The sequence below is a fragment of the Gopherus flavomarginatus genome, chromosome 4, assembly GCF_025201925.1.
Source record: "Gopherus flavomarginatus isolate rGopFla2 chromosome 4, rGopFla2.mat.asm, whole genome shotgun sequence".
In the NCBI taxonomy this organism is placed as follows: domain Eukaryota; kingdom Metazoa; phylum Chordata; order Testudines; family Testudinidae; genus Gopherus; species Gopherus flavomarginatus.
In genome coordinates this window covers 112,095,560-112,112,725 of record NC_066620.1, presented here as the reverse complement: position 1 = coordinate 112,112,725, position 17,166 = coordinate 112,095,560, and the positions used below count along the sequence as shown (strand labels likewise).

The 17,166-nt window shown below is 39.4% G+C and overlaps 2 protein-coding genes across 2 annotated transcripts in view; one reads left to right on the top strand and one right to left on the bottom strand.

Moving 5' to 3' along the window:
• The window catches only part of MAP3K5 (mitogen-activated protein kinase kinase kinase 5), a 171,210-nt gene that overhangs the window by 48,632 nt on the left and 105,412 nt on the right, over window positions 1–17,166 (bottom strand). Inside the window, exons 10-12 of the mRNA XM_050949459.1 lie at window positions 15,030–15,183; window positions 9,706–9,813; window positions 2,767–2,816 (exon numbers count right to left, since the gene is read on the bottom strand). Of these exons, the coding sequence (XP_050805416.1) occupies window positions 2,767–2,816; window positions 9,706–9,813; window positions 15,030–15,183 (312 nt within the window). The remainder of the gene's footprint in view (window positions 1–2,766; window positions 2,817–9,705; window positions 9,814–15,029; window positions 15,184–17,166) is intronic.
• Window positions 1–17,166, top strand: part of PDE7B (phosphodiesterase 7B) — a 708,282-nt gene that overhangs the window by 681,747 nt on the left and 9,369 nt on the right. The gene's annotated exons all lie outside the window — the stretch shown is intronic.

The following is a 17,166-nucleotide window of genomic DNA, read 5'->3' as shown; positions in this document are numbered from 1 at the left end:
GGGAAGGTTTTTCAGGGGGACCAGAGTGCCCCAAAACACTCTAATTTTTTGGGTGGTGGCAGCAGGTACCAGGTCCAAGCTGGTAACTAAGCTTGGAGGTTTTCATGCTAACCCCCATATTTTGGACGCTAAGGTCCAAATCTGGGACTAAGGTTATGATAGGCCCCTGACTCAAAGAGCTTCTAATCTAACAAGATTAACAACAACTGAAACAAGAAGGAGACAATCTGATCATCATAGGTGCTGGAACAATTTGTATAGTGGATGTGCTGAAAGCCATCAAACCAAACTGTTAACCCTGTATATAATGGAAACCATTTCAAGTCACGGGGTGCCGCCACACCCCCAGCATCCCTAGTTTCAGCACTTATGCCGATTATATACAGATACGTTTATATGAGTTGTGCATATACATTTCTTTAGCTTTGTAATTAAACAAACATCAACTTTGTCCAACTGCCCCACAGCCAAGCCATCAAAGATTGTCTGAGTTCTGTCAGAGCCACTGCAGAAACAGACCTTAGCTCTACTGAGGCAGTTTAAAATTTTCCAGACTTTTTTGGACATCTGGACAAATAAGATTGGTCTTAAATTATAACAACAGAACTGGAGGCATCTAGGCAACATAAGTAAACACTAATACATGTTTTAGCAGTGCCAAAAAAACAACAACTGCCATTTGGCAAAAAGTTTACAAATGCTCGAAAATTTATTGTAACAAAAACTGAAACCAGACTGAACCACATGCATTGTTGCAGTTTTTTCCCTAAAATAAACTGATTCACTGTGTCTGTTGATAGCCTTAAAGAGTTATTAGATGGTGGAAATGCAAAAATGGTCCATCTGTGTAGGAATTTATTAGAGACAAGACAATTTTTGTGTCATTTTTAGAACAGAGGACTGGTTGGATAATTTGATTTTCTTTTAAAAAAATACACTTAAAATATTAAAATGAGATTATTAACATGGTATGTGTAAGCACAGGAAGAAAATAAGACAAAAATAAGGAAGTGATCTAAAGCAGCACAGTGGTACTTTCCTAGATATTAACATGTATAAATTAAAACCTGGATCCTTCAAATAGTTCTGCACATGTTTAACTTCATGCACATGAGTACACTCTATGGCCAGATTTTGCAGCAGTTCAGTGATGCTGAGGGGGCAGAATCTGGACATGAATGCCCACTGGAGAATCCCACATACAGAAGGGAGCTTTTTGCTGAAGTAAAGCCAACAAAAGTGGCAGAGCTGGTTTCTGTACCAGCCATTTCCCGCTCCCCTTTTAAGGAAGAGTGTTGAAGAAAAATATGGGCATGCCAGGGCCATGGGGAAGCAAAGATTTGAAGTTGAATAAAGAGTCTTTAGTGCAAATGAGAATCAGGCCTTTTACATTTCTGGGGCAACAGAGTTTACCTGGCTTCTTGTTATGATCAGATACATGTAATTTGTTTAGTTTTAAATATCAGTAAAACAATCTTTTACAAATAATATAGGATAACAATTAATTTTAAAAATCACAACATAAAGAAATTATACATCTTAATGGCTTAAGTTTTCAACATAACTAGTTATTTTTGGATGCCGTGAAAGGGGCTTCATATCTATCACCTGGGCATCATCTTTGACTCAGCTCTCTCTCTAGGTCCTCACATCCAGGCTGGCTAAATCTTTCTGATTCTTTCTGCCTAACGTCTCTAAGATATGACCTTTCCTTTCCATCCATACAGCTAAAACTCTCATCCAGTCTTATTATCTTGCATTTTGATTATTATCCTTCTCCCTGGCTTTGACACATGACATCATATGCAATCTTGCTCCACTGATATCCACTCAAAATGCAAAGATCGCTATCCTAGCCCTTGATTTGACCTTGGCACCTCTGTTTTTGCATCCCTCCACTGTTTCACCTTCTCTTTCGCATAAAAAAGAAGCTACTTGTCTTCAGCTGAAAGGCCCTTCATAGTCTATTGCCACACTGCCTATGATCTCTCATTCATTATGGAGATGTTGACTCCTGCCTCCTATCAGCTAAGGATACCAGCCTCCACTGCCCGCTTGGTAAATTTTCAAAGAAGCTTCTTTGTGCTTTCTCCCATGCTGCCCTTCACGCTTGGGAAGAGCTCCCCATAAACATTCACAAAGCTACTGCATTGCCCTCCTTCAAACCTACTCTGCCATGATGCCTACAAAAGAATTTAACACACAGGCAGCTGCTGTGTGGAGACCACAGCCTACCACAGTTTCATTGTTCCATTCTGCTCTCCCTGTCTGCATCCACCTGTTATCCCTTGTCTTATACTTTGACTGTAAGGTCTTTTGGACGGGGACCATCTTTTTAGTTAAATGTTTATACAGAGCCTAGTACAATGCAGTCCTGGTGCATGACAGGCGCTCCTAGGTGTTATGGTAATGCAAATAAATAATAATAATACATTAAAAGTAACCAATTATCTTAATTCTACTTATAACTTCACTTAAATGTGAATTACGGAACTATTTTAGTCAGAAAAATAATATTTTTTTAAATTAGCAATTTTAATTTTTTAATTTTGTTGTTGTTTGATAGCCATTGCAGGTGGCCATTTTAGAATCACAAGGAGACATTTCAGGGCTTGTGTTATGTTGGAAATCCCCATGTTCTAGACAGATGCAAAACTCTCTTAAGTTTTGTCCCCCAACCCTCCATCCAAGTCACCGCACTATCCCAGCAGACCACACACCCAGTTACCTTGGTTTGTTTAAGATCATGATATAAAGGAAACTTACCTTACTCCCCTGATAGAAGCAGCACTGAAGTTCCACTCATGAATACCTTTCTGTAACATTCAGAAAAAGTGTAAAGATAAAACATGATAATAAAAGTTTCCCTTAATATAAAAGCTCCACATGCATTATCTTTTACCCTGTAACTGAAGAGGCTGAAAGATTTAGGAAAGTTACTCAAAACATTATCATTTTACACTGTAGCAATTATTCTTTGTGGCATCTTAACATAATGCCAACGGCATCTCTGAACAATCTTTGCCAAACAGAAATACTGCTCTGCAGAGCATTTCAGTAACTAGAACAATAAAGCCAAGAAACATTTCTTGCTGAGAGACAAGATTTAGAATGAAGCCTTGGTGCCAACCACAGTCACAACCAAATGAATTCCCAATGACAAAAGAGACATGAAGTTGAACAGCTTATGACACCTGTCAAGAATAGCAAGAAATAAAACAGGAAGACACATTGCCAGAGTTGCTGCATTTTGTACAGTGAATTGTAAAGGAGGCTGAGCCTACAGTACTTGATAATCTATGACACCTTTCTTTTGCCAGATCATTTTTCCCCTTCTCCATATCTTCTTAATCCTTCTTTCTTCTCTGTTCACATTTTATTACAGGTGGTTATGTTAATATAAAATACCATAATATAATGTACCAAATACACACAATTGTATTTTCTTTAGACCTACATCAAACCTCAAATAATTTTAAAAATCCATTTAAAAGTAACCTGCAGTTGTAAAGTAGCAAATTCTAACTAGCCATGAATGATGTGGGAATGTCCTCATATTAAATGAGTTATTGGACAAACTGTTATCACAGGGACTCATTTATTACCTAGCACATTGCCATACAATGGGACTAAAGCTGTTAGGTGCTACCTCTATATAAATGTTCATAAAAATTTCCATAATAGATTATTTTGCCAGTTTATGAAATGCATATAAGTTACCAAAGCTTTTCTGCTCAGACCTAGTTTAATAGCTAAAAATGAATGCTCAGAGTAGAAGGAGTAGAAATGTCTCAGTATCAAGGAAAGGTACTGAGTGATTTGACAAACCTTGAGAAGGCAATGTTTGATTTGAATAACGAGGAAGGAGGATATTCAAATATGGTCAGCCTTGCTCGATACAATGCCAATTGTGCTACAAATTGCTCCTAAACTCAGGCTCAGCTCTCACTGCAGAATGGAGCATTAAAAGTAATTTATTTCAGAATGGTAGCCATGTTAGTCTGTATCAGCAAGAAGAACAGGAGTCAGACTACATGATCACATTGGTCCCTTCTAACCCTAAAGTCTATGAGTCTACTTGTGGTACCTTAGAGACTAACAAATTTATCTGAGCATAAGCTTTTGTGGGCTAAAACCCACTTCAACAGATGCATGCGGTGGAAAATACTGTATGAAGTGGGTTTTAGCCCACTTCAATTTAGAGATTCTTAGCTGAATTCTAAGGCTTGAAATTTTTAAGAGATACCTGAAAAACTTTGTTTAGACTGACCTTCTGCTCAAGATCCCCTGACTTCTGGCTGGCTACTTGTTCATAGATTCCCAGGCCAGAAAGGACCATCTGTCTGACCTCCTGTATAACACAAGTCATATAATTTCCCCCAAAATAATTCCTAGACCATATCTTTTAGAAAAAAGATCTGATCTGAATTTAAAAATTGTAAGTGATGGGAGAAACCACCATGACCCTTGGTAAATCCTTCCAATGGTCAGTCACTCTAACTGTTAAAAATATACACCTTATTTCCAGTCTGAATTTGTCTGCCTTCAACTTCCAGCCACTGGATTGTGTTATATGCTAGACTGAAGAACCCATTATTAAATATTTGTTCCCCATGAAGATACTCAGACAGTAATTAAGTCACCTCCTAACCTTCTTTTCGTTAAGCTAAATATATTGAGTTTCTTGAACCTATCACTACAAGGTATGTTTTCTAACCCTTTAATCATTCTTCTGGCTCTTCTCTCAGCCCTCTTCAATTTATCAACATCCTTCTTGAACTGTGGACACCAAAACTAGACACACTATTCTAGCAATGGTCAAACCAGTGCCAAATCCAGAGGTAAAATAACCTCTCTACTCCTACATGAGATTTCCCTGCTTATGCATCCACAGATTGCATTAGCCCTTTTGACCATAGTGTCAGACTGGAAGGTCATGTGAAACTGATTATCCACTACAAAACCAAATCTTTTTCAGAGGCACTGCTTCCCAGGATAAGAGTCCCCCCCTCACATTAGTATAGCCCACATTCTTTGTTCCTAGATGTATACATTTGGCCTTATTAAAACATATATTGTCTGCTGGAGCTCAGCTTACCAAGTGATCCAGATCACTCTGTATCAGTGACCTCTCCTTTTCATTATTTGCCACTCCCCCAGTCTGTGTCATCTGAAAACTTTATCAGTGATAATTTAATGTTTTCTTCCAAGTCATTAATAAAAAGGTTAAATAGGTTAGGGCCAACAACCAATCCCTGCGGGACCCTAACAGAAACACATCCATTCAGTAATGATTCTCCATTTACCATTATGTTTTGAGACCTAGCAGTTGGCCAGATTTAATCCACGGAATGTGTGCCATGCTAATTTTATATCATTCTCGTTTTCTAAACTAGCCTTCGCCGCTTAATATTGCACCCCTCCCACGCTAGCTGGCGAAGAGCCAACATGGGTATTTTCTTTGCCTACAGGAGGGAACAGAACAAAGGGATGGGGATTCTTGTCACATTAGGTCTCCTGGCTCCCCTATATGAGGGAAGAGCAACCACCTTAACCTCTGCTTCCCTCATCCTCCAGCAATAGTGGGGAGTATCTCAGCAACCTCAGCTGCCCCTCTTCCCACATCCACCTCCCAGTTCCCCCTGAATGCCTTCCAGCTATGGGTCCTCAGCCCATTTTTACCCATGATCACTCCAAAATAAACATTCAGGAAGGGTGAAGGGATTAAAAAAGCATGAGAATCCCAAGTCACATGTTATAGCTTTATAGTTTATGAAAGAGTACTCTCTCGCAGATTCATACAACCCCTTTCATTTACCACATCATTTTCTCAGGCTGCTGAATTACAGAAAAGCTATGTTGCCCATGATTCTGCCAACTTCTAAATAACCTGAGTAAACATATCAGGGTGCTATCCAACTCCAGCATCTGTTCTTCGGTTAGTAAAAAATCACAAATTGGATTCAGAAGCCAACACGAAACCAAGGCAGCTTGGCTATCTCGTTTCCTACTGACAAATAGGTTTTAGAGAAGTGCCACAGTCCTATCAGAAAACAAACTGCTACATTCAGGGAACAACAGAAACAAAGCAGATCCACTAACTGACTTTTATAAGAACTTTTCCATTAATTTGTTTAAGTTTCACAAGTTTTATCATTTAATTAAAACTGAGTTAAGTAGGAAAATACTCATTGGAAAATGGCTGTGAAAAAGGAAGAGGGCAATTTATTTATACTGGGCCAGACTGTGAGACCTTTTCTTGTTATGTAGTTACCAGTCGCAAATTGAGAAGTTGAGTTTCATTTCACATTTAAAGCAAATATTAAACCTCTTATGTCTGAAAAAGAAACCATACACTCCTTAAAATTACACACTTATTCTTTGAGTACAGAATAAATTTTCTGAGAATTTACCAGTAAATCTATTAACTCAAGAATTAAAAATTAATTAAAGCCTGGGTCCTTTAAGAAATTGAGCATGTGTTAGTCTTCTTTGTTCTAAATAATATCAATAATGGAATCACACGGACTTTTCAAATTTCTCATATAGAGGGAAAAATCTCTAAAAATCAGTTTCATTTTATCTGTGGCCAAAACACTGAGTAATGTTCCTTAATCATAATCTAATGGTTATTGCATGATGTCACTATAGGGTAGAGTTAAGGTTGTTTGTGTACCCTAATTGTACATTTCCATTCCTAACATGACTGAATTTCTTTTAAATATAGCCTTCATTCTGAATTTCCTGGGTTTGTAATGCTTAGTCATGGGAAAATTACAACATCCTTGCAATGTTACTTATCTTTAAGTTGCTGATGCATACTCTCTGTCTTCACTTATCCTAGATTTTTGTCTTGCAATATTTATAGGTAGTTCCACTGACTGCAGTGAATCTAATTAATTGCTCAGTGATGGGAGTAAGGAGCCCATATTTTGACCTACAATGACATGAATTAATATTCTGACAGATTTCAGAGGAGTAGCCATGTTAGTCTGTATCAGCAAAAACTACAAGGAGTCCTTGTGGCACCTTAGAGACTAACGAATTTATTTGGGCATAAGCTTTCATGGGCTATAACCCACTTCATCAGATGCATGGAGTGGGAAATACAGTAGGCAGGTATCAATATACAGAACATGAAAAGATGGGAGTTGCCTTACCGAGTGGGGGATCAGTGCTAATGAGGCCAATTCAATTAGGGCAGACGTGGCCCATTTCCAACAGCTGATAAGAAGGTGCAAGAATCAACACAGGAAAAAATATTTTTTGTAGTGACCCAGCCACTCCCAGTCTTTATTCAGGCCTAATTTGATGGTGTCAAGTTTGCAAATTAATTCCTGTTCTGCAGTTTCCCATTGAAATCTGTTTTTGAATTTTTTTGTTGAAGAATTGCCACTTTTAAGTCTGTTATTGAGTGTCCAGGCAGGTTGAAGTGTTCTCTTACTGGTTTTTGAATGTTACAATTCTTGATGTCTGATTTGTGTCCGTTTATTAATTTGCATAGAGACTGTCCGGTTTGTCCAATGTATATGGCAGAGGGGCTTTGCTGGTACATGATGGCATATATCACATTGGTAGATGTGCAGGTGAACAAGCCCCTGATGGTGTGGCTGATGTGGTTAGGTCCTATGATAGTATCCCTTGAATAAAACTGCAGACAGAGTTAGCAATGCGGATTGTTGCAGGGATTGGCTCCTGGATTAGTGTTTTTCTTGTGTGGTGTGTAGTTGCTGCTGAGTATTTGCTTCAAAGCTTATGCCCAAATAAATGTGTTAGTCTCTAAGGTGCCACAAGGACTCCTCGTTGTTTTCATTTTGACAGAGTACAGGAGGAGAGAGAAAGACTGAGGTTCATGAAAGTTTAAAAAGATATCTATAGAAATTAAGGAATGTTGACCAAACAGCTATGAAGAAATTTTGTCCAGTAATGAATGATGCACGTTCAGTCATTAATATACTACAGAATATTTGAGCAAGTATGAGGGGATTTGGGGAGTTCAGAGTAATAATTATGCTTTATATTTATGGTATGAGAAATAATCCACCAAACAGAGAGAAGTGGATTGTCTGGGAGTGAATTATTAATTATGCATTTATGAGTTGTGAGATAATTCCAAATATGAAATACCCTATAGCTTTCTTCCAGAGCAGATGTTTTATGGTATCAGAGTTTCCATTGCCGCACCAACATATGACATTATTTACAATGTGTGGCAAATATATTTTGGTTTGTGTCCAGCAGCTAAGGCAATATATGTATGTATGTTTGTTTGATAATCTGAGACTATCGTGAATGATTCCGATCAAAGCTGATCACATATGAACAGGAATTCATTGATCTGGACACAGTTTAGACTGCATTTCAATTTGTCTTCCGAATGTCCTATTACTGCTATTACCTACCTGCTTTTCCCCATGGTCCATTTTCCCCAAGAAAAAGCCCAAGTGCTATTGCTCATGTGTTCCACATACATTGGTCAAAGGAGGACGAGTAGAAATAGAAAATAGTGAAAAAGGTGCATATTAGAAATATTTCTATTGTAAGTGTAAAAGGAACATGACAGACTGATTCCAGGAAACAATTCCCCTTTGCCATACCCTGCAACTGAAGAACAGTCATCAGAAAAGAAATGATAACGACTGTTCTGGTTCTTGGGAGCTGAGAAATCATCTGTAACATTTTTCTGATTCCACATCTTCCTGAACTCACTCATGCCCTATGCCTTCTTCTTCTCTCTCCTCTTCCACATCTCCCAGGCTCCTTTCTTTCTTCCTGCTTCCAAAACTTCCTGGCTGCTCCAACCCCCACCATTCTACTGTTTCCTTCCAAGTATCTCTGGATGCAGTAATTCCTCCATCTACGCCTCACTTCACTCCTCGTCTCCAAAGCTCCTTCAGACTCACTCTCCTTCCAAATATCCCAAATATCAGCTTCCAAGTTTCCATATCTTTAACCATGTTTTCTCAGCTTCTCAGTCTCCTAAACATCTATTTTCTTTGATCAATTTCCTCTTTTAAGTTCCTGACTTCCTGCACAACTATTCAAAACAATGATCTTTATTTCCTCTGCCATCATATTTACAGTGTCTACACCAGGCTACAATATAAACCAGTGAGTGCCAGCTAGGGGCATTTTTGATACTCTCAGTGCATTACTGAGGGTCTAGTACTCAAAGATGACACAGGTAAGCCATTCTGGTGAAACTGTCTCATTTGAAAGCACCCATATTTCAAAAGTTATAATTCTTTTAAGCACATTTCAAAACTATAAAATGGATTTGGGTAACACCAGAGGGAAAAAACAGAGGAAAGTTCCATTTAGAAAAAGATTTATATTACAATATTACTGATGTGTTGTACATATATTTTAAAAGGCAAACTTTCAGTAACGTGCTATTGAATCTTTGTACACTATATATTTAAAAATCAAGCCTTCTGAAATAAGATTATAAATTTAACATTTTTTTTAAATCATAAAAGAGATCATGGAAAAAATACTTAACAATGAAACACTGTCTGAGAAATAAGCAATGCCCAACAATATATATGTAAATAAAGATATTTCTTATATACCACAGGTAAGTTTTGGGTAGCCAACTGTAAGAAGTCTATAGTTATAGGATTTATGTTACTTACATGATTCAGAGACCATAAGGTACAATTCATTATTTACATTTCTCATTCTAAAACAAGTGCAGTAGTTTACCTTGTCATCAGGTAGGACGTGCCAGATAGATATGGTCTTCTCCTCTGCCTCGCTATTGATGGACAGATATGAAGGCTGGTAAATTTTTGTTGGTTCTAATATTAAAACCTTGGCGGGGGGAAGGAATTAAAAGTCATTAAAAGGTTTATGAAATGTAAAAAGCATTGTGATCAACTGAAAACATGTCTAAAGTCCTAGCACAGTAGGAATCACAAGGGGAAAAGATAAAAATGTGTAAAATGATCACACTAGCCTATTGTCTGAAATTCTAGTTTAAATTTAGTTTTTCTATAATCCGCCTTTCTCCACTACAGACATGATCACATAGTACTCCTGATTCAACAAGGTTCTGAGTACCTTCATTGCCTACTGCCAGGTGTTGAGCAACCTCTGTAACATGGTAGGTTTTTGGACCCAATGGAGGCAGTTTGAGGATCACAGAATCATAGAATATCAGGGCTGGAAGGAACCTCAGGAGGTCATCTAGTCTAACCCCCTGCTCAAAGCAGGACCAATACGCAACTAAATCATCCCAGCCAGGGCTTTGTCAAGACTGACCTTAAAAACCTCTAAGGAGGGAGATTCCACTACCTCCACAGGTAACCCATTCCAGTGCTTCACCGCCCTCCCAGTGAAAAAGTTTTTCCTAATATCCAACCTAAACCTCCCCCACTGCAACTTGAGACCATTACTCCTTGTTCTGTCATCTGCCACCACTGAGAACAGCCGAGCTCCATCCTCTTTGGAACCCTCTTTCAGGTAGTTGAAAGCAGCTATCAAATCCTCCCTCATTCTTCTCTTCTGCAGACTAAAGAATACCAGTTCCCTCAGCCGCTCCTCATAAATCATGTGCTCCAGCCCCCTAATCATTTTTGTTGCCCTCCGCTGGACTCTTTCCAATTTTTTCACACCCTTCTTGTAGTGCGGGGGTCAAAACTGGACATACTACTCCAGATGAGGCCTCAACGATGTCGAATAGTGGGGAATGATCACATTCCTCGATCTGCTGGCAATGCCCCTACTTATACAGCCCAAAATGCCATCAGCCTTCTTGGCAACAAGGGCACACTGTGGACTCATATCCAGTTTCTCGTCCACTGTAACCCCTGTTCTGCAGAACTGTTGCCTAACTATTCGGCCCCTAGTCTGTAGCAGTGCATGGAATTGGCCACTTTGTGCCTTTGTTTGCAATTAGGGTTAGGAAAGGAGCAGTTGGAAAGCTCATCAGAGAGTAAACAGAAAGTTCTTCACTCTGGAGCTAGACTAAATTGCTTTTAAGTCAGACCATTGTGAGCAGTAACTATAGAACTGGACGGGAGGAAATGGTTCCATTGGAACTAACAGCATCCAAGGGGCCACATGCTGACAACAGATAGTGGAACAATTCTTGGGATATGTGAGAGCAGAATTTGGAAGATTAATCCAGAGGAGAGGGAATTCAGTGCAACAAGATTTGATCTAACCTAGCCACCTAGTATACTGTTGTGCTACACTACATCAAAAATGCTCAGCCAAAAGTAGCTGATGGCCCATCTTTAGGGCCCTACCATATTCACGGCCATGAAAAACACATCTGAGACCATGAAATCTGGTCTACTCCATGAAACCTCCTTAAAAGTTTTTAAGGTCCGGCTTGACAAAGCCCTCGCTGGGATGATTTAGTTGGGGTTGGTCCTGCTTTGAGTAGGGGGTCAGACTATATTACCTCCTGAGGTCTCTTCGAACCCTAATCTTCTATGATTCTACTAAATATGGTCTTTTGAATACTTTTACCCTATACTATACAGATTTCATGGAGACCAGCATTTCTCAAAATGGGGATCCAAACCAAAAAGAGGGTTGTGGGGGGTGTCGCAAGGTTATTGTAGGAGGGTCACAGTATTGCCACCATTACTTCTATGCTGCTTTCAGAGTCAGATGGACGGAGAGCAGCGGCAGTTGGCTGGGCAACCAGCTCTGAAGGCAGCGCTCCACCAGCAGCAGCGCAAAACTCAGGATGGCAACACCATACCATGCCACCTTTACTTCTGCTGCTGCCTTCAGAGTTGGTCAGGACCCTACAATTACAACACCATGAAATTTCAGGTTTAAAATATCTGAAATCATGAAATTTACTTTTTAAAAAATCCTATGACCATGTAATTGACCAAAATGGACCGTGAATTTGGTAGGGCACTACCCATCTTACTTCAGGCTCTTAAAGGAAAAAGCTGGCACAGTTTAGCATTTGTAGACATTTGGTAAAGACTGATATTATTGTCTTTTGATAGTATTCTATATTTAAATCTGATTTCCAGACCAAAAAAAAAACCTCCAAAAGCCTTTAAGTCTATGTTTATTGCATGTAAGGTTTTCTGTTTCAGTCTGTAAATGTTTGTATTTAATTGGGGGAAAGGTTACTGCATTTCCATTTATTCTGAACTGATATTATAAAATATTTCCCCTAAAAAACTGTCAGAATATGTCAAGATATTTATTTAAATAGAAAGGAAATCAAGTTAGAGAACAGTATAAATTACTTCTTGTACCTAAAACACCTGCCTCCAAACCCCCTTCCCACATACTTTAAAATCAGCATGTATCAACGTATTGTGTTTTTTGCACGTGATTTCTATACTTTACTTTTAAATAGGAATTTTTAAACTGCTTTTGTAAATAAATACTAAACTTATTGATTTCCAAAATTTGTAAGCTGTGTCTGCAACAAAATGATATCGCAGGGCTCTGTGTGACTAGACTGGAGAAGCAGAGAGAAAAGCCACAACCTTCAGCTCAGCATTCACAAACTCTGGGGCGTAGCTATAAAAGGTCAGAGTCAGATTACCCTCTCATGTCCAGGTCTTGGAGACCATCAAGAATTCTCTTAGTTGCTTAAAAAAAAATTGAAAACCACCCAAATAGAAATTATTGGAAATTCCCAATGGTTCAAGATCTACACTCCATTTATTTCTATAGGTACCAATCGTAGTTGGTGGCACTCCACAGCTGCCAGCTAACTAGCAGGGGCCAGAGCAACAAGGACCAGCTCTTGGCCTGCTCCCAGATTAACTGCTGCTAGGCAACCAATGAGCCCAGATGGAGCTGGCAGAGTGGCCACAACCCCTGACTAGCTGCTGGTTTAGCAGCCCTGCTTTTAAGCTTAGCCCCCACAGCACATCAGTGGCTGCTCAACCCCTCTACCTGCCCTTGTTCCAGGCCCTGCCTGCTCCAGCCCCTGTTCCCCTCCAGCTTCTGATTTCTGGCTTCAATTCCCTGGCTCTGCCTCTGGCTTATGACTCTCGTTGACCATCCAGCTCTCACATTTGGCTTCTGTCTCTCCAGTTCTGATCCTCAGCTTCGCCTCTGGCCTATGACTCCTGTTTACCCTCCGGCTTTGGCATTCAGCTTCTGTCCCTCCGGCACTGACCCTTGGCTCATTCTTGGACTCTGCCCATCCTATACCCAACTCTAACCAATAGGCTGAACTCTCATTTCAACCACTAGGCTTGACCGCCCATAGATGAGTTGGCTACAGTGACAAGAATAGCTTAGGGCCAGATTTTAAAGGTATGTCAAGGCTTACAGATGGAAGTTACGTGCTTTTTAAAATCCCACTAGGCACCTATCTGCATCTTTAGACACCTGAATACCTATAAAAATCTGGCCTCCAGCATCTCAGAATTGGACCTTAAGTTTGTAAAGAAATGCATGAAGCAGAATTTTAGTATCTGTATTTTTCTACATATGTAACATTCTTGTAAAGTGTGTCATGTCTTCCTCCAGTGTCTAGTCAGAGGATAACAGTTTTCTGCATCTGCCAGTTGTGGAGTTAATTTGTATGTTCAATTGGTAGAGGCCGGTGCATTGGTACTGAAGTTCCTATATCCAGACCCTATTGGCAATTTGCGCTGAAGATCGTTACACAGAAGCAGTGTTACAAATTAGTTTCAATTTTTTTTTATAAATACATTTATAAACCTTTGACAAAAATTCTATAGTGCCTTTCCATTTCTTCTCTTTTGTTGCCATTTCTCCAGAGTATGCAATGCACGATCAGTTTTGCTTGTACATGTACATTTTTCAGGCTGTAAGTGAGAAGACGCCTGTTACTGGGTGACAGAAGTATAGTCACATGAACAAGTATGGGTACAGCATTTTACCTTTGGCTGCATTGTGTTATTGACCAGATCTTCTCAATTTTAATTTTAAAGAAAATAAGAGTGCTTGGCTGAGACAGTTCTGGAAGGCAGACTTTGTTTTCAATATTTCATTATGTCATGTGATAAGAATAAGAAAGGGATGTGGTTTCCCCTGGGTGTCCGTTATGAAGCCAAGAATAATTTGCATATTTTCTTGCTTTAACTCCCTCAAACCTGGCCATGTCACAACCCTTCCTTGCAGAAAAAAGACAGAATAGGATTCCCTGCAGAGCCTCGCATTGTCACTACTTGCTGTCTGGAGCAGTTGCTCTTGAGCATTACAAAGTGCAGTTTTCCCTGGGATTGATTGTACCACCTACACATTGTGTCCAATCTGCAGCAGCCTGCACAGCTGTACAAAACAGCCAATTTGCACTTCTCAGGAATTTGGGTAACAACATTGGTTGCCATTTAAAAATAATAAAAAAGCAATATTTGCCAAAAGCCTCCACATCAAAGTGTCTCAGACACAAGTTTTCCTCGGTACATAGCATACAGGAAACAGTGGTAGTGAGGATCTTTTTATTGCATATATCCTGCATCCTCTAGCTGGTCATAAAGGAGCCATTCAGCATAAAGTAACTGAGCAATATATTACTAGCAGGGTTCATAATTATTTTTCTAGGAAATATTTGAATGCATGTAATGTAGCGTGGTTCTGGATTACTGTCTAATAATATAAACAGTATGGTACTGGCTATCTAGGCTATCTATGGTCCCTAAAACAGTGCACAAGTGGACATCATTAAGTGAAATAAATTGTGAGTCAGATATGCTAAGCCTAACAATGTGTTGCTAACAACTGATAAGACAGAGAAAGAAAAACTCCTTTCCTCAATGTGTAATTTAATTATTCTGTTGTCATTTGGACAGATTGGAACATTATAGGTAGCCTAAATTATAAAATTCTACCCTGGCTTTTCCTTTGCTGTTTTCCTATAAAACAGACCAAGCAACCCCATTGTCACATAATTTAATCAACTAAAACCACTGTGCTACGCAGATCAAATATATTTCTTCAGGGAGCATGGTTTATTGCCTAAAAAGTTCTGAACAAATGATATTTTTATTAACCATCCTACGTGACAAAAAGGAAATGAATACAATTAGAAGTTAAGTGAGAGAGTTAATAAAAAGCACACTTACTGGAAATCTAACTACAGACACATCTGTCTTTGTGGTTTCAACTAGGAAATCCATCCAAAAGTCCAAAAGTTCCTGTTTGGCAACATGTTGTTCTGGATTCAATTTCTTAAAATGCTGATACATCAAAATAGTTTCTACAATAGACTTGAGGTACCTACAAACAGTAAAGCACATACAGGCAGTAAATTTAATACAGTTCGCAAATAATCATATTTGTATCTTTACTCAGACTTGAAAAATTCAACATCAAGATGCCAAGACAGCCAGTCAGATTCTGATTATCTAGGATTGCTTTTAATGAATAGATTCCTTGTTTTAGAACCAGATATCAGTGGCAGTGACATAATTAACGTGAAACTTTCCTAAATTCTGGGCCATTCCATCCTGAGCATGTCTGTTATCTTGAACTGTGATAGTTTTGTGATGTAGCTAAATCTCCTGCCTGGGGACTAAACTGAATCCACATCAAACTAATTTCCATTATGACTAACTTCAAATTGTAACGCCGGAGCAATTTCATTGCATTAACCTTCTGTGTCATTGTATCCTCTACACTGCATCTGCTCTGATTGATTATTTAGTGTAGGTCCTTAAAATGCGACGCTTCTGGATTCAGGGCCTTCGCATTAACAATGACACTGCCAGGCAGCCTTCAAGAATATTGTGGAAAAGACGACAGCTTTGCTGGAATACAGAATGTCTCTTCTAACTGCAGCCTATGGCTCTCTCTTTTGTGGTTTGCTTCCTAAGGCATACTTACTGAGTCTTTCATAATAATGGTCTCCTTCACCATTAAATGGAAAACATACAAATATAATTTTATGATTACGTCATTACTGATTAATGAATCAGTTGCAAATACACAAATGACCTGTATACACCATTTTGACCCTTCTCTCAAAACTCCCACCCAAAGCTGTGTTACAAGCACAACAGCAATAGAATATGCACAGCCAAGGAAGATGGGCCCCTGATCACATAACCTTAAAGAAAAAGTCACCACCATTTAGCTATTATGGAACTTTGGTTTTCTTTTAAGGGCAGTTTATATGGGCATGTCTATATTATGCTCTGGATCGACGGGCAGCGATCGATCGAGGGGGATTGATTTAGCGCGTCTAGTCTAGAAAAGCACACTTAATAGTCTAGACACCATAAGTTGACCCCTAAGTGTTCTCCTGTCAACTCTGGTACTTCACTGGAGCGAAAAGCGTAAGCGGAGTCAAGGGGGAATGTCAGCTGTCAACTTACCACAGTGAAGTCACTGCAGACAGTAAGTCTAAATACATCGACTTCACCTACGTTAGTCACATAGCTGAAGTTGTGGAACTTAGATCAATCCCTCTCCCCCCTACCCCCACGCCAGTGTAGACCAGGCCTAAGCTTGTGATAATGATACATACTGGGCAATACAAGGGCCCTTCAAGGGACAGTCCCATGTTGGAGTGATGAGGAGGTGTATCAACAAGGCTCCTCTATCACCTTTGAGAAAGTGCAGTACCTCCTTCTGCCTGCACCTGGGCAGCTATGCTGGGTGATGCGGTGGGGATTAGAATGTGCTGCATAGCTCCACCCCTTCCCCACTCTTGGGACAGGCCTGAACTAGCAGTGTGCTAGCCCTAAGTAGTCACTGTGCTCTCTAAGCTAATGGACCATAATGTGTCTGGGCCCTGAACAAAGACATAAAGGGAAGGAAGATGAAAAGGTGAACCTTACCTCCCTCTGTCCACTTGTACAGGAGCAAGACACCGCCTAACTAAATGTGTTAGTAACCACAGAAAGGATTTCTCTGAGATAAATTTGAGTACAATCTTACTGTTCTGACACCTTGATAATTCCAGAAATTAGTCATTAAGGGAATTGGGAGGGGAAAATCAGCTGTAGGAAGAAGTCTCTCCAAGAAATTGGAAGCATTATTAGATCTTGCAGCTGTTTCAACTTTTGAAATTCCTTGATTTAATTTGCATTACATATGTATTTCTCCCCTCTAACAATAAGATTTAAATTCTCTGAACATCCATTCTTGACCAGCTCCTGTTTGCCTTTACAATTTGAATGTTGTGGGCCTGCTTTATACTAAGTGGTTTTAAATATGTGAAGGAAAAGAAAACAAATTACACATTGACCTGATATTACA